General features: G+C 50.3%; 2 protein-coding genes and 1 long non-coding RNA gene across 6 annotated transcripts in view; 2 read left to right on the forward strand and 1 right to left on the reverse strand.

The window, feature by feature from the left end:
- The first annotated feature begins 6950 nt into the window (after positions 1–6950).
- TMIGD1 (transmembrane and immunoglobulin domain containing 1) lies at positions 6951–13368 on the forward strand. 4 transcript variants are annotated; one of them, XM_090025467.1, is made up of 7 exons: positions 6952–7181; positions 7764–7965; positions 9004–9282; positions 9780–10058; positions 10994–11097; positions 12198–12256; positions 13209–13368. In XM_090025467.1, the coding sequence occupies exons 2-6, from the start codon at positions 7887–7889 to the stop codon at positions 12240–12242; spliced, it is 786 nt and encodes a 261-aa protein (XP_089881593.1). In that variant the 5' UTR covers positions 6952–7181; positions 7764–7886; the 3' UTR covers positions 12243–12256; positions 13209–13368. The 4 variants fall into 4 exon arrangements, with proteins under 4 accessions (XP_089881595.1, XP_089881593.1, XP_089881594.1 ...); XM_090025469.1 differs by lacking the exon at positions 13209–13368 and having other exon boundaries at positions 6951–7201; positions 7865–7965; positions 12198–12657; XM_090025468.1 differs by lacking the exon at positions 13209–13368 and having other exon boundaries at positions 6953–7181; positions 7865–7965; positions 12198–12657.
- Positions 13369–13437: 69 nt separating this feature from the next.
- On the reverse strand, positions 13438–16042 carry LOC149854319 (uncharacterized). The gene is made up of 2 exons (XR_016438872.1): positions 15796–16042; positions 13438–15129 (listed from the first exon to the last, which is right to left on the reverse strand). It is a non-coding gene; the product is annotated as an uncharacterized LOC149854319 (long non-coding RNA).
- BLMH (bleomycin hydrolase) overlaps positions 16043–25461 on the forward strand; it is a 32172-nt gene continuing 22753 nt past the window's right edge. Inside the window, exons 1-5 of the mRNA XM_090025465.1 lie at positions 16043–16161; positions 16305–16502; positions 17617–17726; positions 18629–18770; positions 22307–22395. Of these exons, the coding sequence (XP_089881591.1) occupies positions 16149–16161; positions 16305–16502; positions 17617–17726; positions 18629–18770; positions 22307–22395 (552 nt within the window). The 5' untranslated portion in view covers positions 16043–16148. The remainder of the gene's footprint in view (positions 16162–16304; positions 16503–17616; positions 17727–18628; positions 18771–22306; positions 22396–25461) is intronic.

Consider the following 25461-nt stretch of genomic DNA (forward strand, 5'->3'; position numbering starts at 1 on the left):
CGGCGCTGTAGGCCGCCGTGACACCGGCACGGACAACGGCAGTGAGAAGCGGGCTCAGGAGGTCACAGCTAGCCCGAGTTCTCTGCTCCAAGCAGGGCCGGCCCCAGCTACCCACGCTTGTTGCACGCGGCGTGTGCACGGTGCTGTGCACCGCCGTCGACAAGGAGGGTTGAAGGACCACTGTAGCTGAGGAGGTCACATCAGCTCCGTGCAGCTCAGGCGGTCGCATCCAGCCCACCCCCTGCTCCAAGCAGGACCGGCCCCAGCTACATCATCCCAGCCAGGGCCGCGTCTAGCCAGGTCTTCAAAGCCTCCCGGGGGGGGAGGCCGCAATCTCTGGGTCGCCTGTTGCTGTTGGGAGTGAGAGAGCTGCCCCTACTACCTAGCTGCGACTTGTGTTGCTGCAACTCGAGCTTCCCTTCATGCAGCCTGAAAGCCCCCAAGGGCAGAGGCGGCCAGGGAGAGTCAGCGATGCTCTTGGTAGCACCCGCAGGGTGTCACAACCTGACGCGCGGGAGCCTGACCACAGACGGAGCTGAACGGAGGCGCGCAAGAGGAGCCCCCGGCTCCCGGGGGTGCTGGCTCCCGGCGTCGCCTCCCAGGGCTCGTCACCTGGCCTCGGGTGAGCCGGGAGCATTGCTGGAGGCGTTGTTACCGCGGGCCGGCCCCTGCGACACGCGGGTACTTGCAGGCGGACACTCAGCAAATGTTTGATCCGGCATGAAAGCAAAGCCGGGTTTGTTCCCGCAGGTGAAGCGGTATGGCAATGACGTTCTTCTGTCTCGCAAGAGTCCCGGTCGGTAAGTATTTGGAAAGGACAGCGCCCTTGCCAGTTCCTGTTTAGCAGCCTGGACGTTTCTAACATCCTCCTCTGTTTCCCAACCCTGGCGTTTCCAGCTGCAGACGTGAGCCCGGGGTTTAGCACATACAGAAGCATAACTTGCCAGCCGGCTGTGGACAGAATGAAGCTTTAACCTCACTGCGGACGAAGCTTGTTTCGCGTTGCGGGTCATGCGGTGCAAAGGCCAGCTGCGATTTAATAATATCGATTAAGAGGCCACGGGGGACACGCACAGCACGTCCGGTTTTTTTTGTTCTTGGGGCTCATCTGCATGGTGCAGCTGTCAGGAGAGATGCCCGCAGCGGAGAACAGGATTGACCCCCCAGATATGACTGGGGGGAGAGGCTGGAAAAAAGTGGTCATCTGAGTGCTTCTCACATGCAAGTGGGAAGGAAAGGCGAAGACTCAACAGTCCAGCATAGCATGTCAGCTATAGAAGGTGCAAATCCCACCTTTAAATGGATACCAGAGCAACTGGCATCCAAACCAGGCCTCCCTCCCTCTTCAGGTGATGAACCTTTTCTGTAGCTTCTTCAGACCGATTTTAGAAGGGAAATGCTGGTTGTTTTCAATATCCTGCAGCAAATGCAACCGTGTTTGTTCTGACCTAACCCTTGCAGCTCCGGCTCGGTGACACCCGTGTGAGTCAGAGCGCCGGTTTCCGGTACGACCTGCAGGGCTCGCAGAACCTGCAGCCTCTCCTCCTTCCTCCCCCAGCCCTGCCTTGGCTCCTGCTTGCAAAGCAGCTGCAAGGTTGTGCACACAAGGATGCTGAGCAGTGAAGGACTTTGGCTCCAGCTTCACCGCACCATCTACTGTGGTGCCAGCCACAGAGGAAAGGTGCAAATTAATTTCTGGGTTGGGATTGATAGAGGAGAGTCTCCCATTGACCAGAGAGATGAAGCCTTTCTTTCATCTTCTGCAGCTTCTTCACAACGGGGAACTGAGGGCAACTGAAAGGTGGCAGAGTTAAGACGTTTAATGATACTGAAGCAGTTTTTCACAAGGTCAAACAATTCCTCTGGTTTTCCAGAAGACGCGAGTTGGGAAACGACCTTGGGATCTTCCTCTGGCCCGTCAGAGTAAAAAGATAAAATGATGGATAGGATTCTGCCTGCTCTGTTAGGACGGGGCGGGATTGCCCTAATCTCAGAAGCCGGCACAAAGCGGAAACAACTTGAGGGTGAGCCCAGTCCATCTGAGGTGAAGGCCCTGGAGGAAATGCATTTGGTCCAAGTTAAGCAGCAGTCTTACTCCGCGACCCTGGCAAGTCGCCACCTTGTAACTTGGTTTAATAAGGTGGAACACCGCCCAGTTCCCCTAGCAGATGGCTTGAGTGTGGATGGGGTCGGTACCATGAACCTGCCAGGATGCCCGTTTGATTCGGAAGCTGAAATCTAACCCAGGAGACTCCCCACCAACTCCAGGCCACGCGTGAATGGAGTTTAACAAAGATAACCCTGCTTTCTTCAGAGTGTAACCTTACCCATTTTAACTCCCGGTTCTTTTCAGATGAACTTTTCCCTTGGACTGTATGTCTCAGATCAGGGCACAGATATATAGTTGTTCGTTTTCTAGCTCACTTAGGTGTCCATACCGGTCTAGGCACAGACTTGACACAAAACCCGTGAGTGATTCACATCAATTAGCAGCAGCAGCGTGAAACCACACTGATCACTATGGCTTCTTTTTTCCCCTCCATTTACTATTCTCAGTTATCATTCCTACAATACTCCGGTATATCTGTCACGCATCAAGCAGCTCTCACAAGGAGCGAACATGCGCTGGTCTTGAGGCAGCCGTGGGACCATGGGTCCATTCCTGGTGCGTGGTGTAAAAGACTATTTCTTGTAGCAGTTGCTTAAAGTTATTGTTAGAGGTTCTCAATTGAGATCGCAAAGGAGGAACGTGCATGGAGCATCACTGACAATCCAGAACGTGGCTGCTTGAGGTTTCACCAGGCTTAACAAGGCAAGTTAGCGGGATGTAGAATAAAAAGCACAAAGAGAAATGGAAGCTCACAAATGAAGTCTCGCCCCTTTTTTCTCAGCCCGGGGAACCCTTGGGCGCGGAGTCAGGTACTCTGGATTCTGCAGATCTGGTCGGCTCCATCGCACTGACTTAAAGTTTGCTTGCCCATCTCCCAGGGCTCGGTGGGACGCGTGCCATCTTGCTTCCTACGGGACACTCGGCAGCAAGGCTCTCGTTTCCGTCCTCTCGGTGTCTCTGCTGCTTTGGCCAGTATCCAGTAGATGGCATCCATGTCTAACAAATTTCTTTCATCATTTTCTTTTTGGAGGTCTCTCTTATGTTCTATTAATTTAAGGGATTGTATTTTTCTACTAATCCCTCCTATTAATTTTTGGCGCGCGCACGGGCTTTTCAGCAATTTCTGTTAGTATCTCACGGTTACATACTGATAAGATGCTTGTGACTTGCATCTTTCTTATTCTCTTTTGTGCTATAAAACTCATACATCTTCAAGAGAAAACAGATATTTAAAAAGGAAAGCAGCCTCCTTCGTGTACATGTAAAGGGCATCGCGTGTATTATTCTTTGATTAAGTCTAATCATTTCACTTCCTTTTAAGGGTCTAATAAAAACTATCACATCTCCCCAAAGAACCTGGCCTGCCTGTGTCCTTAGACCAACACGGGTACAACCAAAAACCCAGCAACTTCCTTTTGTTGGCATGTTAGACATGATTACACTGCATTAAACAAATTGCCCCCGTACAGAGAAATGTATCAAATGTTGTGTTCCCTGCTGGGGCAGAAGCTCACGGTTTGGGTGTTTTGAGGTATCAGGAAGTTTGCATCCACCTAGTGCACACTCCTAACTCCTATTTGCAATTCCTGCCCTGGTCCCTGAAGCACAACCGACTCGGTGGCTGTGCTGCAATGGAGAACGACGTGGGGCTGTCAACTGGCAATCCTGCAAGAGTCCCTCTAGCCAGACAGGAAGAACGTCCCACCTGCATCCCTACTGGTGAGGGGCTCTCGCCTGAATGAGTAACACAACTTTGTTTAAAATCTTGCTTCCTATTCCTGGGGTCCTGCACCACTGTCTTGACCTCGCTCAGACACTGTGCCTCATCGCCTGAGGTGTGGCAAGCACAGAGAGTTTGCTTTCCAGCTCAGCGAATATATTTAAGGCAGATTTGACACCTGGACAGCCCGCAGTGGGAAGCAGATGCTGCTGGAGCTCACAGTTTCCCCGGGGAAGGATGACACTTCATTAGTCTCGCACACAGGACACAACTAGAATACATTTTTGTGGGAGGGTGATGCAGTGCTAAGTCCGTGGAAGTGGTGTTGATCAGGGGCTTTGCTTCCAGCCCTGGCTGTGACAAATGGAGAGGACAGCTTTAGCTGCCGTCATGCTTCTCAAAGCCGACGTCTAAGTGTTGCAAAGTCTGTTTTACCGTGAATTAAAACGGGATTGCAATCGGGGACCCAGAGTTGGCTGGGGTGACCTTCAGGTTCTGTTGTGGGAACGTTTCCCTGAGAAGGGGATTACGGCTCTGAGCAGCTCCTTCTGTACACGACAAGTGAACCAGTGTGTATGAGCCTTGGCCCGTGTGCATGCCGGTGCACGTCTCATTACACACCTACTTCCACAGGCAGCTCTCGTTGCTCAGCGACATTTCTCACCCAGGGTAGGGTCCTTTTTGTCTATCGGTGTCCGGAGGGCCACGAAGTACCGGCTGTTCCGTGACCGCTGTTCTGAGCGGTCGGATCCAGCTCACACGGGGGCAGGGAATGGAGTCAGAATCGACAACATCAAGCGGAAAATAAGCTTCATCCTTATCGTGTTCTAAATCTGCTCTTATCAGGTTTCCCAGGCTTGGATTACACTGGGGAATTGACTGGCAATGATTAATTTATTCACCCCGGGTGTGTTCAGAGTCACATTTAACAAAGATCTCAGCTTGCATATTGTTTTGCTTTCCCCCGGCCACCACTTGTCAGTGAGAGCCATGCTGGGTCCTCAGCACAGAAACCGCTGCAGGCAGAGGGGGGCACAGGAACAGCCAGACGGGATCAGGCCAATAGTCCCTCTGCCCTGGGATCCTGTCCCAAAGGGAAACAAAAAAGTGGGGTGTCAGGGAACCTTCCCGGAGAAGAAGTTCCTTCCAGGCCTGGCCTCGTTGTGGGCTGATTGATGCCCTGAAGTGGGAAGGAGGATGCCCCCCACAAAGCCGTGTAATGTCGTGGTGGAGGATGTCACCCGTATTTGTCGAATTCTTCTTCAAATAGTACTAAGCTGAGGCCTTGACCATACCCTGTGGCAATAAGTGTCATCAGCTAATTGTGCCACCTATAAAGTATTGCCTGTTGCCTGTTTTCAACTGCCTGGCTCTCAGTGACATGAGGGCTGAGCTTTCCTATAATACTTCTGCCGGGCAGCTCTCACAGTCAGTGGTTACCTACGTTGTACCAATGGGGAAACCGAGGAGCAGGCAAGCGGTGACTCGCTGGGTTCACCCAGGAGCCCAGTAGCACAGGCAGGAACAGAAGCAGTCTCCGGCGTTGCAGGCTTGTGCTCTATGCCCTCAGCCTTGCTACATGCTTGACCTTCTCTCCAGAGCATTCGTTATTCGGCACCCGCGCCTTTTGTCTCCATTTATTATCCCCTCAGGAAATGAAGAAGCCCCTTTAGTTCCAGTCTTGCTTCACAGGAAAACTTCTCCATGGCTTCTCTTTCTGCTATACCCTTTGGGTAGGTTTAAGGTACTGAGAGTATTAATGCCCTCCAAGTGAGCATATACCCAGTGCTCCTAATGTGGCAGGAGGACCCCATCAGCATAATTCCCCATCCCAGTCTTTCTGTACCCTGCTGCACCTGGATGTGATTTTTATGCAACACCAAACCACAAAGCTTAGGGGCTCCCTGATTATTTTTAGCGGTAGTAATAGCATCCTGATTAAAAGCCTGTCTGTACACACTTACCCCAACCATCCTAAGAAGACAGGATGCTATTGTCTATACAGAAGTGCCACACCTGATTCCAGTTCTGTTCTGAGTTCAGTTTGAAGCCTAGGGAGTCCACTGAGGGCTGGAGACCAGCGCTGACAACGGCCTGGCCTCTCCCAAAACAGCACTTCCCAGGGAAAGCAGCAGCAAATAGCCCTCCAAGGCATGTGATGTAGGTGTCAAACAGAAATGGCTTCCTCATTTGTTTTTATGAGAATTATACCAAGACACCACTTGGACAGGGACCCGCCAGCAAAACGTGCGGCGGGCTCTGGCACCCTCTGGTGTGCAACGAGCCACAGGACACACACCATGGCTCTCCCTTTCCCGGTGCTGTCTGCTGCGCTGAGCTTGCACACGCACGCTGGCAGATGGGCCGCACGCTCTACGGGGCCTTCCCCTCCCTACGAAGTGCTCTTAATGGCACACTTTCATCCACTTCTGCTCGCAGGACCACGAGCAGCCCAGCCCAAGAGGAGCCGAGCGCCTGTGGGTCCCCTGACGTCAGCAGGACGCACCCTTGGAGGTGAGGATCTGCAAGGACCTTGCAGATTATGACTGTCGCCTCCGTTCGGTTAAAGTGTAATGAGACTGGCTTCCTGGGTGCTGCGGTCGTGGGGCTGCCCCTGCACGCAGGGAGACCGATCCGACCTTTGGAAGTTGATCCCCCCCCAGGGAGCCGCTGCACCTTTCTGCCAGGGCCGGCCCAAGGGTTGAGCTTGCTGTAAAAATGAGTGTTTCCAGAATCGAGCACTGCAAGTGAGGGAGCTGGGGAAATGCACTCTGGCTGCATTAGCAGACGTAAGGGAGGGTGGTGACGTGCCCCAGCAGAGCGGAGCAGTCCAGGGAGCCTCCCGAACTAAGATGCTCTGGCCGGCCTCGAGCGGGGAGAGAGGACCAACCCATACCTCGTTTGCCAGCACCAGCACGGCGACTCTGCCATCTTATCTCCAACCCACATTGCAGACCTGGGGCCAGGTCCCCCCCAGCAGTGTCCGTCCCAGGAACTGCTCCTTTGGAGATCCAGGACAAACTTCTGTTGACTGGAGTGCCTTAGTGGGATCAGGGCCAATAACATGAAGGAACCTGAGAAGTTTTTTTTTTGCTTAAATCAGCAGTGCCTGGTACAGAGACTTTCTGGCTGGTTACTCATTGCCCCAGCCAGTCCCATAAAACAGCCAGCAACACACAAAGAATCCCTTTCTTCCTGGGGGTGTTGCAAACACTCAGAAATTCAGCAAAGGAACGAGGCCTTGAACCTGGTTTATGTGAGTCACTTGACAGGCAATGGCAATAAAAATATTAAAATTCAGACCTTATAAAAGAGGAGGGGAAAGCGCTACACGCTTCTTGACAGCCCAAGGTAAGCAGACTCTTCCCAAGGTAAGCAGCCTGGTGAGGGCTCTCAGGGAGACGGGAAGCGCAATGAAGAAGTGGGAATTGTTTCTGGGCAGTTAGAGATGTAAACGGCCAGTCGTTTCTTTTTTAAAGCAGAAAAAGACTTGGCTTCCCCACTAAGGCCCAAGCCCATCCGCTGTGGATGGCCTTTTTGAAGGACCTTACCCAGGCTGTGATAGTGATTTTTTTTTTCATTTCATTTTTATCCATGGCCAAATTAGCCAAATCCAAGTGTCCCGAACCATAAGTGGCCTTACTACCAGGAAACATCCTCCTCCCACACCTGGGGCTCCAGATTTTTCCAAAACCTTGGGCGGGCCTCCTACTGGCAGGCCCAAGCCCGGAGACTCGGGGTTCGGATGTCCCCGAGTTTTGCTCGCCCTCAGCCCCACGGCCCTCGGAGCAAGCAAGGGAGGAGACTCCCATTTCCATAAACTGGGTTTAAAACCGCTGCACCTTGGCGGGTGCTGAAGCATGCAGTTCTCCTGCGAGGCCGTTCAGGAAAACTGCCTTCTTGGACACAGATATGTGGTATCTCCCCTGCCAGGTTAAGAAGCCACGGGGCTTGTCCTGAGCTCCAGGCTGTGACACCAATAACACCTGCTCCATATTAGCAGTGGTAATAGAAGCAGTGCCTCTGCCTGCCAGGTCCCACCGGAGCACACCAGGGATGGCCCAGCACAGCTGCCTACCTGTCCCGGATGGAGTGCCTGTCCTGGCGATGCTGCTTTTGCCCTGCATCGTCACAGGTAAGCAATGGAGAAAAGCTGTGGGGTCTCCGGGCAAGACACAACATTCGTCGTCTGGACACGCTGCCTTCTCCTCAGCACCGGTCGCTGGACAGTGCTCGGAGCTGGATCCTTTCTCGTCACACATTGCCGTTCCTAAAAAATGCGACGGGTAAAGACCTGTCTGGTCCATTTGGGGAGAACTAAGAGGCTCCTGCAGTTACAAAGCTGGGAGGGCTGCTTTTTCCAAACCATGAAAAAGTGGAAGCCTGAAAGTTTAGCGGCCTCAGAGGACAAAGGCATAAAATCATGGATCCGGCTACTGTTTGTGTGAGCTCCAGTGCCGCTGTGTCTTAAACGTTTTTCCCCCAGCACATTTGTCCATGACCTGGGTGTCTTAGGGGCTGAAGATAAGTGGCAAATTATTTCCTCTAAAATGTGTCTTGCTTAACGTGGCCTGAAGTTCCTAGGTTTGAATCTGACTTTAGAGTCCTTTGACATGCAAAACTTGAATGAAGGCCACCCCTGTGCAGTGAGGATTTAACTACCCAGTTTATCCTCCCAAATGCAATTCAAGTCAGTTTTGTCCGGAAAACTGAGCATGGAAAGTCAGATACACAAATGTGTAGCTGTGAAAACTAAATCCAAGCAATATTCTGGGGAGTCGAGTATTTTGCTTTCTTGTGTCCTTTTGGTGTAAGGGTTAATGCACTGCTGTACTATGTGGTGGCTATTGCTGAGTTTGTCTTTGTAGCTCAAACCCTGGGAGCATGCAGATAGAGGGGCCTACGTTTGCTAGTGCTTTTAAATAATAGACACAAACCTAGAGCTCAGGATACCTGCATTTTAGTCTGTTTTTATGAATCTTAATCAATAATACATGTGCATGAAAAAAGTTAGCTTCCCAAGCTGCTTTTGAAAATGGAGCTGTTAGATTTAAGCCTGACAACTCTGTTGTGAACCCGCTCTGAGCAGGAGGATGATTATTAATATAGTCCTAACCTGTGGGCAAGCTACCAATCCAGGAACTAAAAGCGTCCTTCCCTTCCTCCTTCTCAGGTGTGGAGCTGGCTATAAATAATAAAACATCTGACTTCACGCTGACCACGACACTTGGCCCAGCGCTGTCCCTGTCGTGTGCGATACAGAACAACAGCCAGGAGGAACAGCTGATCTGGTACCGAGGGGACGGGGCTGTGGACCTGAAAGATGGAAATCAAATGAATGCCAGTCACCTCTGCTTATCTCCTGTCACCGAGACCGACAATGGCGTTGCCTTCACCTGCAAGCTGAAGCGGGATCAGTCCATCCAGGTCTCTGTGCTTCTGGATGTCCAGTGTGAGTTGATCAGATGGGTACCTACAGAGAGCCATGGCAGTGAAGAACCAGTGGTTTCAGGAGCCCACATTTCATGCCTTGGGGAGAAGATGTAGTTAGCAGGTGGCAATTAAAACACATCTTTTTCCCAGTGTAGACAGGACCTTGAGGGTGAATGCAAATCGCACTGAAATCAGTGGTACCCCTTGCATTTTCTCTAACTGGAGCTGGGTCCGGCTCTTGATAACGAGATGCCCCCCCCGCCCCCCCCAGCCTAGCTTCCTTCTTGAGATGAAACATGGGGCAGAAGAATTGCCCTGGCGTGTCTGTTTCTAATGGCGGTGGCCCGGCCGGTTCTGGCACTATAGTGAAGGGGGTGGCAGAACTGTTTCTCTGTTTCCTTATGATGGGAAGAGGGTGTGCAGTACATGGATACAAGGACATCCTTTTTCTTTGATACGGGAAGATGATGTTTGGGATCCTCCTAACCATTTCAGTCAAATACTTGTTGCAAACAGTTCGCCCCATCCTAAGTGGGAAAGACTCGCTCCAAGCAGAAGAAGAGAGCGACGTGACGTTGATCTGCAATGTGAAGTCCAACCCTCAAGCTCAAGTGGCTTGGCGTAAAGATAATGCCGTCCTGACCCTCGAGGCAAAGCGCCACCAGATCCACCAGACCAGTGAAGTTTCCAAGCTCTCGATCACGAAAGCACAGAAGTCCGATATGGGGCTGTATACCTGTGTGGCAAATTCTTCACTTGGAGAGGAGAGAAAGGACTTCCGTTTGGTGATTGAAGGTAACGACCGAGCATCCTGTATAAGAGTCCTCTTGTCCTTTTTAAAAGCAATGATCTTAGAATGAGTCGGGGCCACGTTGTCATTTCAATGACTGCAAGTGGAAAACTTGCGTCTGTGCAGTTCCCTGTGCTAACCCCCTGACGGCACAGCCATAACAAGGGTCAGCCTTATGTTCCTGGCGCTGGGTGACGATCGAGGGCTCCCAGAGCAAGTGCCTTTCCTGTTCCTGTAATCAGAAGTGGCTGCATCTCAGCGTCTCCTCCCGGATGCGTGAGCTATACTCCAAAAGCACTCCGGGGCTTGTCTGCAGTCTGCGCGCACTCGCCGAGTTGAAGCGCTGTAATGATTAGTTGTCCTGGGCAAAGTATTATACTTTTTATGAAACCCAGCATCTCCCTGAAGTCCCTGGGGGCCATTTGTGTGGGTCCATTTGCAGCATCAGGGCTTTATATCTTGAGTACTTCAGGGAAGGGGAGCTCCTGTTTTAGGGTTGAGCAGCGCCCAGTATCGTCAGACTCTGATCAGGGCTGAGGCCCCCTGACAGGGCTGGAGCAGAAAGGGTATATTATAACTTGCTGGGTTTTCTTTCCTCTCACGTCTTTGGAGCAGGTGTAGAACCAGCGGCCAGCAGCATCGTTAACAGGTCATGCCGTTGCCTCACCCTGCTTGATTTCCACAGCCTAATGGCCTAGCCTGGGAATCTCCTGTAGTGGCCACTGGTTCAAATGTCTCGCTGGTGCTGTAAAAACATCTTCCTGTTTGCTGTTGGGCTCTTTCTTCTCGAGTGCCCAAACCCTGTGATACGGGACAAGTTGTTGGTAGCGCAGCGCGAGTCACATTTAACATGGACAGGGAGAAAACTCTGTGATGGCTGACTTGACACAACTGCACCAACCTCTTGAATATTCAGGGGCTTTCTCCTTTCTTTCCACAGATAAAAAACCTGTTTTTCCTGTCGAAGCCATTGCTGCTGCAGCCGTGGTGGTTTTACTTACTATTGTTTTTGGAGTTGTGGCTCAAAGAGAAAAAATACTGAAGGTATCAAAAGCATCAATGAGGGTTAATAAGAAAAAAAATCACAATGGTGTGAGGGTAGCCACTGCTGAGAGAAAGCTTTCTTTCGTCTTACATTGATTTTGGAGGAGTAGGGGGCCAACGGGAGAGTCAAACAAAGCTCATGTTGCTTCTTGAACCTGGACATGAGTCAGAGAAGGTGGCGCACACTGTTCCCATGGGATGTGTCTGTAGACACGTGCACACAGGTCTCTGTAGTGCAGGTATTTGCGAGTGTGTGCGTGTGTGAGAAGATACTGAAGTTTGCCATATGCAGAAATGGTAGAACCTCTAAATCGCGACCCTACTTCTTGGTCATCATGGGATGGCTCAGAATATGTCCTAACACACTGAACATGGCCTTGTTTCAGCCATCGGTCCTGCTAGATCTGCCCAGCTGGTCACAGAGAAAGTGTCCCATATAAATAAGAACCCAGACTCACTGTGACTAGCCCGGCAGATTTAGCAGGACCAATGACCGAAACAAGGTCGTGCTCAGTGTGTTAGCACATCTTCTGAGCTATCCCCTGGTGACCAAGAAGTAGGCTCTGGATGTTGTGCCGCCCTCTTCTCCCAATGTCTGGGCTGAACTCGTCCAGCCCAGTGGGGTGACAGAGGCAGCTGTGTTCTAGATAACACGTCATGTTGCAATCCTTTCCACCCATGGCGGTTTTCACTAGCATACAGGTGTTGCCCTGGCTGACTTCCAGTTTGGGTAACCGTGCTGTGCCTCCCAAAGTGACTCACTTCATGTCTCTGTAGCACCTTGGAAAGAACAGTGTGTCATGCCATTGCTGCTGCAACTGCCTGCAGCTTTCCCCCCCATGCTGGTTTGCAATTGGACTCCGCATTCCCCCATGCTGGTGTGTAGTGGTGCTCGGCTTTCCCCCGTGCTGGTTTATAATGGTGCTCTGCATTGTATCCCAATGTCGTCTACACAGCAGCAGGGGGGAAGCCATTCTGGTGTGCTGTGCTGGGCCACCCGGGTGGAAGATGTTACTCACAGAGGAGAGTAATAAAAATGACCCTTAGTCATGCTTCTCACTCAGAAGTGATAAGATTGTGTTGCTTGTGTTTGCTTTCAGTGCTTCATGAAGAAAAGCGAAACACCAAGCGGAACAGCTCTGTAACTATCCGGTTCAAGGCAGGTATTTTTATTCAGAAAGTGTCACACGGATGGACCTTATCATGAAAACCCAGTTCCAGCTCAAGCTGTTTTATTCTCTTAACTAGAATAGGAGGGAGGAAGCGCTGCCAATGTGGAAGAATGGAGCAGGACACTTGTAACCTTTTTTTGTGTTGTCTGTGCTGTACATGAACAGGTGATTAAGAGGCAGTTTCTAGCCCGCTCCTATTTATAGCCAGTCTAAAAACACAATGCCTGAAAACAGCAGCAGCATGACCTAGTAGCTAGAGCAGTGCATGGCAAGTCCAGAGGCAGGATTGTGACACCACCTTGCCTGGTGACCCCAAGAAAGTCACCGCTGTTCCCTTTTCAGTTTCCATCTCCATTAAATCCTTGCTTCCTGACTGAACAGAAGCATTGCCAGGCTTATTCGGTTCTCGTTTGTAAAGCGCTTTGATCCTCGGATGAAAGGCAGTACAGCAACACCCAATGTAATTATCGCTACTATGGTGAAGGGGAGAGAACACTACGGACGGGACTTAATTAGCTAGAGGCAGAGAAAAGGTGATGAGCTGTTCTGTAACGTAAGCAGGATGCAGTAGGTACCAGAGCCCATTACTTTCCCTCTGGAAGCCTTGTTAACTCACAAGAGACAAGCAAATGTTAAGAAAAGGTCAAGTTCAAGTCCCCTCTGCTGTCCAACGATGCAGAATAACGCTGCAGCTCCCCCCATCCCCATGTAGTTCACCTGCGCCCGAAACATCAGTCACCTGGTGAGCAGAGGAGGACAAATGCTTCTCAGCATGCCCCGCACCTAGTCTCTGGCTCCTGCTGCAGAGGATGTAAAGTTGGGCAGAGAGGGAGCGGGACAAGGGAGGGTACTGAGAACAAAACGGTCTTGCCTAGGCCATGTGGGTTCAGCCCTCTGCCCCATGGCTCATTTCCACCCTTCCTTTGTATTTTACCCCAGGTGAACAAGTGCTGAGCTTACTGCGCGTGCCTAAGAAAGACGTTCTCTAGCACCCTCGTGTTCACAGCTGGGACTCTCCCTTGCACGCCGCCGTGGCTGCTCCAAGTTATGCAGCTCCTTCTATATTTATTGCTATTTAAAACAATGCTTACAATGTAAATGGCTCGTTGGGTACGTTGATTACAACCTATGGCTCTGAACACGTGAACAAAAGGGAAAAACACAACTCTGCTTCTTCCATTTGGTCTCCTGCCATGTTTATTCCTAGACGGCGCTTGCATGTCATCAGGATCATCTTCTATCAGGAATCGATTAGTCCCTGGTGAAGATTGCCATGGAAATGGCTAGGAAGTCACAAACAGAAACGCATGGTGTTCAAGACACAAATACCAGCAGAAGACAAGGTCTTAGATTGGTGCAGGGTTAGGTAACCCCTCAGATGTGCTGGTTTGAAATCCTTCCCTGGCCCGCAGTGATTAACAGTTGTTTAATGGGTCTCAGCGCAGTTCCCAGCACACAACCATCAAAGCATTTGGCTCTCATATTCTCCTTTCTGTCTATGCTGGGCATCATTACACTCTGCTGGGCGGGGTTTACTGGACTGGGTGCTGGGGCTTGCCTCTTACCGCATCTAAAAGGGAGACTGACCACAAGCAAATTCCTGACACACAAACACCAAACTTCACAACAGTGAGATACTTTGCATGTGAACAGAAAGCTTCATCCACAGGCACGGCCATGTAGGCAAAGGCAGAATTTCCTCCGGGAAAGCTCAGGAAAGTAATGAGACAGGACACGGGGAAGCCCCTGGGCATGCAGGAAGCTGGCCATGCCTACAGATACATGTTGGAGAGCAGTGACTCAGAGAAATGTCTCAACATGAACTCTCAGCCAGGCTGTGGCTGGAAGGGCTGATGCAGTCCTTGAATGGGAAGGAAGGAGAATATCAAGTAGAAGCATGGAAATGATCTAGCACTGGTAAGACAAGAAAGCTGCATCCAGTGTTGCTGTCTGCCCTCAAGAAGGAGGTCAAAATACTGAAAAGAGTTCAAAAGTAGGCCAGAAACAGGGTCCAAGGAGAGGGAAATGAGCCTTCTGATGTGAGGTTTGAGGAGCTCAATCTATTCCAATGATCAAAAAGAGATTGTTGGGTCAACTTGAGCACTACGTAGTTACTCGTGGAAAAGATACGTGATCACAGGAAGCTTTTCAACCTTGCTGATGGGGCAAAACAAGACCCAATAGCTGGGGTGAGAGGCTAATTCCTAGCAGTGAGGGTTATTAAAAATTAGATGAGCTCAGCTGGCCAAGGAAAGTGGGGGATGTGCCAACAGCGTGGGGCTTGGGAAGGAGATCAAGAATTTCTAAAAAAAAAAATGTCTTTTGATCATGCTTTGCAGAAAAAAATGGATTTCTTGTGGCACTGGAGTTCAAATGCAATGATCCTGATGGCGCTTTGAGTCTACAGCTATATCACATCATCATTTTTGTGATTTACACATTGTCTTTCCTGTGAATGGGTCCCCAGGCCAGCAGAGCTAGGAACAGTGCAGAGCCTTGTTTCTGGACCCAGAAGACCAGGGCTTGACACCCACATAAAAACCAGGCACCCCTGAACCTGCACAGGTGAAACAGGCTTTTTCTACCCAAGAGTAACTGGGAGGTAAAGCCTGGCATCCAGGAGCCACATAAGGAGGTTTCGCTGCTGCACAAAAGGGGTTTTGGGGTGAGGCTGGAAGAGCACAGCCTGCTCTTGAAGTCCTGGTGGCGATTACAAGGAGCTTTTGGCGACGAATGCTGGGAACAAAAGCTGCCTGAGAAGCACATCGTTGCTGGCCAAGTCGGGCAGCTCTTCTAGCCCTACATGCACCTCCGTGACGGGATGCAGTGGAAAATCTTCCATCAAACAGCCACGTGTGCCCTGTTAGGACAAAGTGCCCAATTAGTGGAATTCTTTAAGCGACGGTGCCCCATAAAGGTGTAAACAGTAACCTTTGAGCATGGGGAGAGCGCAGGCTGGCCGGACTTTGAGCCCACAGGGAGGGGGCAATGGCTGTGCGCGGCGAAGGTTGAGCATCACTATTTCTGAGCCTGCATTGACACCCACCAAGTCTATCAGATGGGCCCTGCTGCTGACGCCACCTCCCCTTGGCCCTTCCCTTGCGCACACACTTCGCTCTGCAGGGACGCAAGCCGTGGTTCCCAACCCGGGTGCCCTGCAACGTTAGCGCTATCCTGCCTGCAAACAGCAGCTGCCGGGAGGTTTCCTTTTGGAGCCCGTCCTGCCGGCCACCCTGCATGCTCCAAAAAACAAGCCAGAGCTCCTCGCTGGCGCGGGACGCGCCGTGCAAAGGGCTGACGACCAGCGGCACCAGTTCACGACCCCCTTAAAACAGCGGTTGTCACCCTCTTTTGTACTGGGACCCATAAACGTCAATGGCCAGGCCCACCCCAGTGCCCCCTCTCGACCCACTGCGCCAGCCCCAGCGCGGGGCATTAGGGGCCCCAGGCAGGCCGGAGCACTGCTACCTGCAAGGGCAAAGCCACGGTTGCCCACAGTTTTCTCCCTGAGAATGGATCAACACACCTTAAAAGTGAATTCTCCGTTGCAGTAAGCTTTTCTGGCTCTGAGCAGGGCCAAGGAAGGGCCTAGAGAAAAGCCCCGCGCCCCACCCTGGCCGGCCTGGGTGCAAACCCCCCAGCTCCCCGCTGCCCTGCCTTGAAATTCAAGCAGCCACTTTTCAAGTGCGTTGATGCATTTTCGACAGAGGCGGCTCCGCGCACCGCGGCAGGGCGGGCGGCACCTAGAGCCCGCGCGGGCGGAGGGGATTGTCCCTCGGCACGCACCGTCCGCCGCCGCTTCCTGCTTCCGGTGCCGGGGCTATAAAGCGGGTCCCCGCCGCGCGCCAGTCCTCCAGCCTGCCAGGACCTGCCGCCGCCATGGACGCGCCAGGTGAGCGCGGCGGGGAGGGGCAGCGGGGCTGTGCACCCAGGGCCGGCGGGGGGGCCACGGGGCTTTCCACGCCGGGAAAGCGCTGCGCTGCTGCCCCTCGCCCCCCAGGCTCTGACTCCCCACGCGATGCTTGTTGCCACCAGGGTTGAGCTTGTCCCGGGCTGCGGAGTTCACCTCCAGGCTGAAGTCCCAGCCCCGCTACGTGCTTTCCCAAAACGTGACGACCTGGAACGACCCGCTGGAGGTGTGCCTGCAGCGCCAGGTGGTGCAGGAGACGCTGCACGTCTTCCAGCACTCCGTGCCTGTGGAGGGAAAGCCGGTCACCAACCAGAAGACCTCAGGTAAGGGCGGTGCTCGACAAGCTGTGGCCGCCCCGTCCATGATGTGGACGAGTCCTTTGGTAACCAGCAGGATGAACCCGCCTGCTAATCTGGAGCTGGCGGTGGGTGCCGTGTGCTGAAATGCAGGTCGAGGTTCTTCGGGTCACGGTGGTGCCCAAAGACCCTCGTCTGCCGCTGTCCTTAGACCAGCACGGCCACAGCCAACACCCCCGAAACGAAAGTGCCGCTCGCAGAAGTGCCCGGGGCTTCTGCGGCCATGTCGCAGATCTCCCTGCGCGCCTCGCAAAGCCTGAAGGCGGGTTTCCTGAGCGCACCTTTCAGAGCCAGCTGCTTTTCTCGGGGTGGGGGCTCCAGATGAAACTGTGCTCTGGCAGGAACTGCCCAGAAGTTGCACCGTTCTGAGGTTTGCCACTTGATGTGGCGCTGGATTGTTGCCAAACAAGGCTTGCTCAGCTGATGGACCTCTGGCAGTTTTAAGGCTGCCTGCTTTTACCTAAAAGTAGGTATGAAGGCTGGAAATTCAGATTAAGTATTTCCAAGCTGTGTATCTCCCCCTGAGAGAGACTTAGCAGGCCCCAACAGACTTTAAATGTATGTTATTCCAAGCACAGATTCTGGAGTTTTGCAAACAAGAACACTTAATTCCTGTCTTCTGATACTGGAAATCGCTGTTCTGTAGGGACTTCCAAGAGTAACGTAAAATGGCTTTTTTTTAAGTTGGTTTATAATCATTCTTGGCATTTAGGAATCAAGTTTCCTCTTCAAAGTGCCCCACAAGCATGAATTACTGGAGCTTTTTAACATCCCAGGGAGTTAAATAATTAGCGGATGCTTTACAAATAGGTGGGTTTTTTTAGTTCAGTTTTCCTTTCTCAAAGGCCCAGAAGGGGGCTGCAGACAGAACCTGGGGCCAGAAATCAAGATCTCTGCCAGGTTTGTCTTTTGTTTTTGTTTTTTTGTTTTTCAGCCTTTTTAGTCCTGGCTCAGTATTGCAATATATTCTTCCATCTATTCAGTCAAACAGCATGCTATTAAACCTTCTATTTAAATGCAGCCTCAGCAAATCTTAATGAAAAGCTTCACCGTTTAACTTTGTTCCTTTGCACTCTTTCAGGGAGATGCTGGATCTTTTCATGTCTGAATGTGATGCGTCTCCCTTTCATGAAGAAGTTCAACCTCGAAGAGTTTGAGTTCAGCCAGGCATACCTCTTTTTCTGGGATAAGGTACAGCAGTGTTGAACATATACCCTCCTTAGTGGAAACTGCCAGGGTACAATTTTTAACTAAATCAGCAGTCGGAAGAAACATATGAAATGAATGAAGTTGTAAAATAAGTGTTTTAGAGGGATAGACTGAAAGTTATTCTTCAGAGTGAGGGAGGGGAGGGGGAAATTTGGCAGTTTGATCTTAAAACGCCACTTCCTGGAAGAGTGAGATGGTGTTTTTTTTTTGTTTGTTTTTTTTTCCTTTGAGGACATGCAGGTCCTCTCAAGGATGCTTAAGGCAAGTGGGATAGGAGTACCACCACAGCTCTTTCTAGGTTCTGTGACCTACCAGTGGAAGCTAATGCACTTTTTTCTGATATTCATTGTTTGTACTAGCAACAGAGCCTGTCATCATCCTACAACTTCTGTTCCCCTCCATCCCACCTCACTTTGATCCTCCTCCTTTCAGACCCCATGGCATATCTACATGTGCATTAATGCTGTGTTGTTAATGTGCATTAAGTTTAGTACCTGTGACAACAGATACTAATGCAATGCGCAGTAACTGGCACTATTGTGCAGTAGCACCAGCACACGGTCTCTTAGTGACGCTAATGCGCAGTAGATTAGTTTGGCTGTGGATTAGCACCGCTTTTGCCATGACGCACTCGTGCACAGCAGAATTACTCTACTGTGCTTTTAGCATCTCGGGTAGATGTGCCCATTGACTCCTTCGTTGAAATGGAAATGATGTTACAGAATAAAACCTAGAAAACCAGTGAGAAAGTAAGATTATATATAGTTGCAAGGGAGACCACAGACTTGCCTGGTAAGGTTTCCAAAAAGGCAGAGAAACACAGAAATGAAGTCGGATACATTATGTCACAAGTGACGATTGTTACCCTGGCTGTTCTGTTCCAGGTGGAGCGCTGTTACTATTTGTTAAATGCCTTTGTGGAAACTGCTCAGAAAAAGGAACCTGTGGAAGGCAGACTGGTACAGTTCCTGCTTACCAACCCCACAAATGATGGTGGACAGTGGGATATGCTGGTTAACCTTATCGGTAAGGAAAACTGATTATAAGGGCTCACTGCAACTGCATGTTGTCTGCAAAAGCAGGAATGGAGGAACCAGTATGTGTATTGTGTAATTTTTGTTCACTGATTGCTTGTGGCGCACACATGTAAGGGCTGCCGTTGCCAAATAAAGGTACGGCTTGGGCCTTGAAAATCAGACTTGCTCACACTGAGAGCTGAACAAACTCTTTTGTGCCGGGTTGGTGTCTCACTGCTGTAGCCCTTCTGCCTGCAGAACCTCATCTGGAATGGATGCAGTCCTGATGTGCTTTTTTTTTCCCCTCCAGCCTCTAGAATGAATCTTATCAATAGTTGCTAGAAAACGGGCCTCTTGCCACCCCCATTCAGTTCATTCTAATTACTTATTGATGCCTCAAAAGATTTTATGCTTCAATATGAAGACTTCTGTAACTGTGACTACCTTAATTGCAAACGGATACTAATTATGCCTCTCATTTATAAAATGAACACATGTAACTGGAGCCCTTCAAGCCCTGCTGTGAGTCAAAGACTTAACTGGGCTTCATAAGTAATTTTTTACTATTATTTTAGCCATGGTTAAGATGACAGTCTGTGCACTCAGTGCTAACTGCCATGCTTTTTAAATGCTTTGGGGTACACTCTGGTCCATCTCCCTTCTTACTGCTTTAACTGGTCCTTCATTTTTAAAAAAAAAAAATGTATATATTTTTTGGAGTGTAGACACTAGTTGTAGAAGGAGAAATATCCTTGCAACAGCAGGAGTGGAGCCAGTTAACGTATCTGGTTTTGATGATAATATTTCAGCTCTTTTTAATATCATGCAAAAACTAATGACAGCTTTCCTCAGGGCATCACGCCAACAATTAATAGAAAGGAGTCCTAGATGGGATGAGGTCTCGTGAACTGTGGCCATAAACAAGGCTGTATTTTAGAGGTTCACTGTCTTCCAGCTTGCACTAAATCTGGCTTCTAGTAAACTTCAGAAAAGAGCACCCAAGTTTAGATTCAGAGATGTTAGGGGCTGGAAGGGACCTCATGAGATCACTGGGTCCAGCACTTGGGCAGAAAAGACTGCTGGGGTCAGATGGGCCCAGCAAGGTTTTGTATGCCTTTTGCCCCTCCACAATATACTTTCCTTAAAAAGATGATGTGTTCCCTTTACTTCATAGTAGCCCAAAACAATATCAAAAGGACACTTGTATTTATCTTATAAACCCATGAGGCCCAGTCCTGTCTCCTTGTGAGCCAGGGATAAAATTATGGGATCTGCAGTGTGCCTTGAAGGTTTATAAACTTGGACTTCCTATGGTGCAAGAGAAGCAGGAAGCTCCAAAGCCCCTGAATGCTAGTGGGAAACACCATGTCAGCAGCCCCCTATTACAAATGTGTTCAAAGTTTGCTGGTAGCTTTGGCTAGCAATCTCAACACACCCGGGGTTTTTGTGCCCTGTCACTGGTGATAGTGTGACTGCAGCCAAGTGAGGGTATCTGCCAAACCCAAGCAGCCTAAATATTCCTGATTAAGCATTCTGTGACAGATGTGCCACCCCACTCCACTTGGATAAATTGTTTGGTATGGGTGTAACTTGGATAATAGAGCTGTGCTCATTTACATTGGTGCATAGTAAGGGAAGTTGTTTTTCTGCTGTGTTGGGCACTGGTGAGACCTCAGCTGGAGTTCTGTGTCCAGCTTTGGACGGGCCCCATGCTTCAAGAAAGATGGGGGCAGATTGGAAAGAGCCCAGTGGAGAGTGACAAAAATGATTAGAGGCCTGAGAAGCAAGACTTAATGAGGAAAGGCTGAAAGATGTATGGTTATTTAGTCTGGAGAAGACAAGACGGTGGGGAGGGGACAGCAGCTAGACTAGATGACCTCAGGAGGTCCCCTCCAGCCCTACTTTCCTGTGACCCTATAACATTTCTGGTGACAGGTTGGGGGTCTCTGTAGGGCCAGTAGAGAGAGACGATTTTTTTTTAATACTTGCAACCTGAACAAATATGATATGGAGTCGGTGATGTGAAACGCATACGGCACTTTACGATGCCAACATTATAGAGAGACTGGATTAAGACAGAGGTATCTTTTTGGGATAATTGAGGATGTTCCCCAATTCGGGTAACAAGAGCCAGCCACTGAATGAGGCTAAGAACGGCCTCCCTCCTGGAACTGGCACTGAATACCAAACAGATGGAGGGCTCTTCAATATGGGGTGTTTTTACTCAAAGACCCAAGTATTCGACACCACCATCTTTTGACCTTCAATATGCTGACCACTGCACCGTCCTTGTGCACACTGAGAAAAACTTCCAGACTATGCTGGATCTCTTTGCAGAAGTCTTCCAATCTTTGGGCCTCTCATAACATTGAGAAGACTGAAGTGCTCTATGAGCCCCCTCCAGGTCATGAATGTGACTCCCCACAAAAAACCAAACAAACCATGGAGGGAAAGACCCTGGTCAGGTACTTCCCTTGTCTCCATAGCCATCTCTCAAAGAGTGAACATTAAGGAGATCCAGCACAGGAAGTGGTGTGCAAGGGCCTCCTTTAGAAAATTGCTTCTGCATGTTGCTATTGATTGCAGTCTCCAGAAAGAACCAAGATTCAGATCTGCAACACGGGCATTCCCGCTCTCCTCTACAGATGTGAAGCATGGGTGACCACTACTGTCATCTTCAGAGCCTGAAGAGGTATTACCAATGATGTCTCTGGAAAATCCTCCACACCAAATGGGAAGGTCGCCACACAGCCAGCATCCTTGCTAAAGTTACCAACCTTGAGTTGATGGTACTTGACCATCAGCTTTGCTGGACTGGCCATTGTGTGTGCAGGTGCCCGACATGACTCCAGAACAAGTGCTGTGCTCCCAGCGTAGTTGGAGCCTGAGATCTCGTGGTGGTCAGAGGAAATGCTACAAGGAGACCTCAAGAAAATGGACGCTGACGTAAAAAGCTGGGAGGAGCTGGCTGCGAACCAACTCCAATGGTGCTGCGACCTCAGCCAAGCAACATCTTGCTTTGAGGTACGGTGTTTTGCCCTCAGAGTGGAGAAGAAAGAGCAGAAGAAGGAAAAGGAGAGAAATCCTGGCCTACAGCCTGTTGAAAAAAGTGGGACTTCTGTGGACAGTTCTGTGGCTCCAAGGGTTGGACTGTGAAGTCGCCTCAACCCATCAATGAGCACGGATTCATAGATTGCGAGGCTGGAAGGGACCTCGCAAGATCATCTGGTCCAGCCCCCTGCACCAGGCATGAAAGAGCTGTGGGTAGAGCTTATCCTCAAATTGAGGGATTGCTGGCAAGTAATGAATAGTTACAGTAAGCAGAGACTTTAAAAATAAATAAATAAGAGTGGAAGAGTCTCCTTGCAGACTAGAAATTATCTTGTCCTCTCCGATAGTCTTGCAAAGGTTTGCTGCAGAAAGGAGACGCTTTGCTTTGACCTGTAAGCTGTGTTTGGAGACTGTTAATCAGAGGTATTAATGCTGGCTGTGTAGAAAATCAAGTCTGTTGACTGACAGCTACTTCTTTTATCAATTCTCTTTTAGAAAAATATGGTGTTATTCCTAAGAAATGCTTCCCTGAATCTTACACCACGGAGGCCTCCAGAAGGATGAATGAGACTCTGAATCATAAGGTAACATTTGAAGCGGTGCTAAACCTCTGGTTAGAGCTATTGAAAGACACCATCGAGCTCCACGTGCCCCTTAACCTGATCAGAGCATTGAGGAGCTGTCTGGGGTACTTTCTTGTTTCCACATGCACCCTGCCTTTTTCAGGATTGACAGGGTAAAGGCAATGGTGCTAAAACACTGGGTGAGAAAGAGAGCACATCTGTTCACAAATAATGGCTGCTTAACTGGATATTGTGGTCTTGTTTCCAAACAGCAGCTTGAAAAGGTTCCCCTTGGCAGTTGTTAACAATGGCTTTTAATTCGCTAACTCCCAGAAAAAGAATTCTAGATATGTAGCTATTCCGCTATGAATGATGTGTCCAGGGAGAACTGGGATTTTTTTCTTTCCATTGTGCCACGTGCTAGTGTGCCAGGGGTTCTGTTCATGCTCATTGCCACATAGGGTGACTAAAACTTAAAAGCATGGATTAAAAAAAGTAAAGATCAGCAGGAACCAGCTTGCATAGTAAAAGGATATAGCATGATTGGAAGAGAGATCCATTATTGCTCACTGAAAAGCGGAAGTGTGTGAGACACGGGAGTCCAGTGACAGGACTTCTTGGCAGTGTATGACTTCACTTTAACTGAAGACCTTCCCAAAGGTTTTCTTTTTCTTTCTGATTTGTGAATTTTGAGTTTGGCAATGCATCCCTTGAAATCTGTACAACTGAGGTTGTAAATAAAATGTATGCTGAGGCCTCATGCTTCAGGCTTGCTCTGGTTGTTCCGGTCTTGAGCTTTTACCCTGGTAAACCAGCCAGCTGTGGGAAGCCGTGTCTAGTGCTTCCTGCTCCTAAGGGTGGTGACAGCAGTAACTTTTGGCACTTTGTCTTTTTCCCCTTGATTCTCACCACCACAGGAAAATGATGCAATATATACATTAATTTGAAAAGCTCAATTATGCAAGAGTTGCAAAATTAAATATGTGAATAAATATGGAGTTGTAGGTTGCTTTCTGCAAGCCACAGAGATAGTGTTGCAAGATCTGGATATCGTTGTGTGGATTTATGGTAAACTACTGAGCAGAACGTAGTCTTGGGAAATTCCTGACAACCTTTTCTAGCTAAAAGGGAGGCGCACAGCCAGTGGCAAGGAGGGGCCGCCCCCAGGGAGGACTACACTGCGGTTGCTTGGGGCTGCAGGGGGGGCAGTCAGGGAGGCCAAGGCGGAGATGGGATTTGGACTAGGTCCTGGATCAAGGACAACAGGAAGTCCTTTTTTAAATACCAAGGGGGGCAGAAAGAAGGTACCGGGTAACGTGGGGCCCCTGCAAGACATGCCAGTAAACTTGGTTGTCACACCAGATGACAAAGCTAACCTATTTAACGACTTCTTTGCCTCCATTTTCCTGAGCAGGGACCAGATCAGCCCCCCTCAGGCCCCAGGGGAGGCGCACCTAGGCCATGGGTCAGGGAGGATCTAGTTGGGGAACTGCTGGAGGGACTGGATGTATTCAAATCAGCTGGTCCGGATGATCTCCACCCTCAAGTACTGAGTGAATTAGCTGAGGCCCCTAGTACGGCTGTATAAGCACTCATGGTGCTCTGGTGTGGTGCCAGAGGACTGGAAGAGGGCCAGTGTGGTTCCCATTTTCAAAAAAAGGGGAGGAAGGAGGACCCGGGAAACTATGTAGACCAGTTAGTCTTGCTTCAATCCTGGGTAAGCTTTTTGAGAATTATCCTGGCGCATGTCCCATGAGGGGCAGCGGGGGAGATCATGCTTAGGGGCAACCAACACGGGTTCATTAGCGGCAGGTCCCGTCAGACCAACCTGGTGGCCTTCTACAACCAGGTCACCAAATCCTTAGACGCAGGGGGAGCAGTGGATGAAGGCCTTCGACACTGTCTCTCAGCCCGTTCTCATTAAGAAACTGGGGGACTGGTGTCAATACCTGCGCAGTCAATTGGGTCGCCAACTGGCTGGGGGCTGCACCCAGAGAGCGGTGGTGGATGGGTCATGTTCGACCTGGAAGGATGTGGGCAGTGGGGTCCCCCAGGGCTCGGTCCTCGGGCCCGCACTGTTCAACATCTTCATCAGCGACTTGGACAAGGAGGTAAAAAGCACCTGTTCAAGTTTGCTGATGACACTAAGATGTGGGGGGATGTGGGCACCCTAGAAGGAAGCAACAGACTACAATTGGACCTAGACAGGTTACAAGGGTGGGGGGACGAGAACAGGATGGGTTTCAACACTGACAAGTGCAAGGTGCTGCACCTCGGGAGGAAGAACCAGCACCATACCTACAGGCTGGGGAACTCCCTTCTCTGCAGTGCAGAGGTGGAAAGGGATCTTGGAGTCGTCATTGATGCCAAGATGAACATGGGCCAGCAGTGTGGGGACATGGTCAGGAAGGCCAATCGCACCTTGTCGTGCATCCACAGATGCATCTCGAGCAGATCCATAGATTTCATAGACATTAGGGCTGGAAGGGACCTCGGGAGATCATCGAGTCCAGCCCCCTGCCCAAAGGGCAGGAAGTCAGCTGGGGTCATAGGATCCCAGCAAGATGAGCATCCAATTTACTCCTGAAGGTGTTCAATGTAGGTGCTTGAACCACCTCCGCTGGCAGACTGTTCCAGACCTTGGGGGCTCGGACAGGAAAGAAATTCTTCCTTATGTCCAGCCTGAAACGGTCTTGCAGGAGTTTGTGACCGTTCGACCTCGTCATCCCTCGGGGCGCTCTGGTGAACAGATGTTCCCCCAGATCCTGGTGGTCACCCCTGATAAACTTATAGGTGGCCACCAGATCACCCCTGAGCCTGCGCTTTTCCAGGCTAAAGAGTCCCATGGCTCTCAGCCTGTCGTCGTAAGGTCTGTTTTCCTGACCTCTGATCATGCGCGTGGCTCTCCTCTGGGCTCTCTCAAGCTTCTCCACATCCTTTTTGAATTGTGGAGCCCAAAACTGGACGCAGTACTCCAGCTGCGGCCTCACCAAGGCCGAGTACAAGGGGAGAATGACGTCCCGGGATTTGCTCGAGAAGCATCTATGGATGCACGCAAGCATTTTGGTCGCTTTACTAGCTGCAGCA

Source organism: Crocodylus siamensis, chromosome 13 (assembly GCF_052110815.1).
Source record: "Crocodylus siamensis isolate JL-2025a chromosome 13, ASM5211081v1, whole genome shotgun sequence".
NCBI classification, from domain to species: domain Eukaryota; kingdom Metazoa; phylum Chordata; order Crocodylia; family Crocodylidae; genus Crocodylus; species Crocodylus siamensis.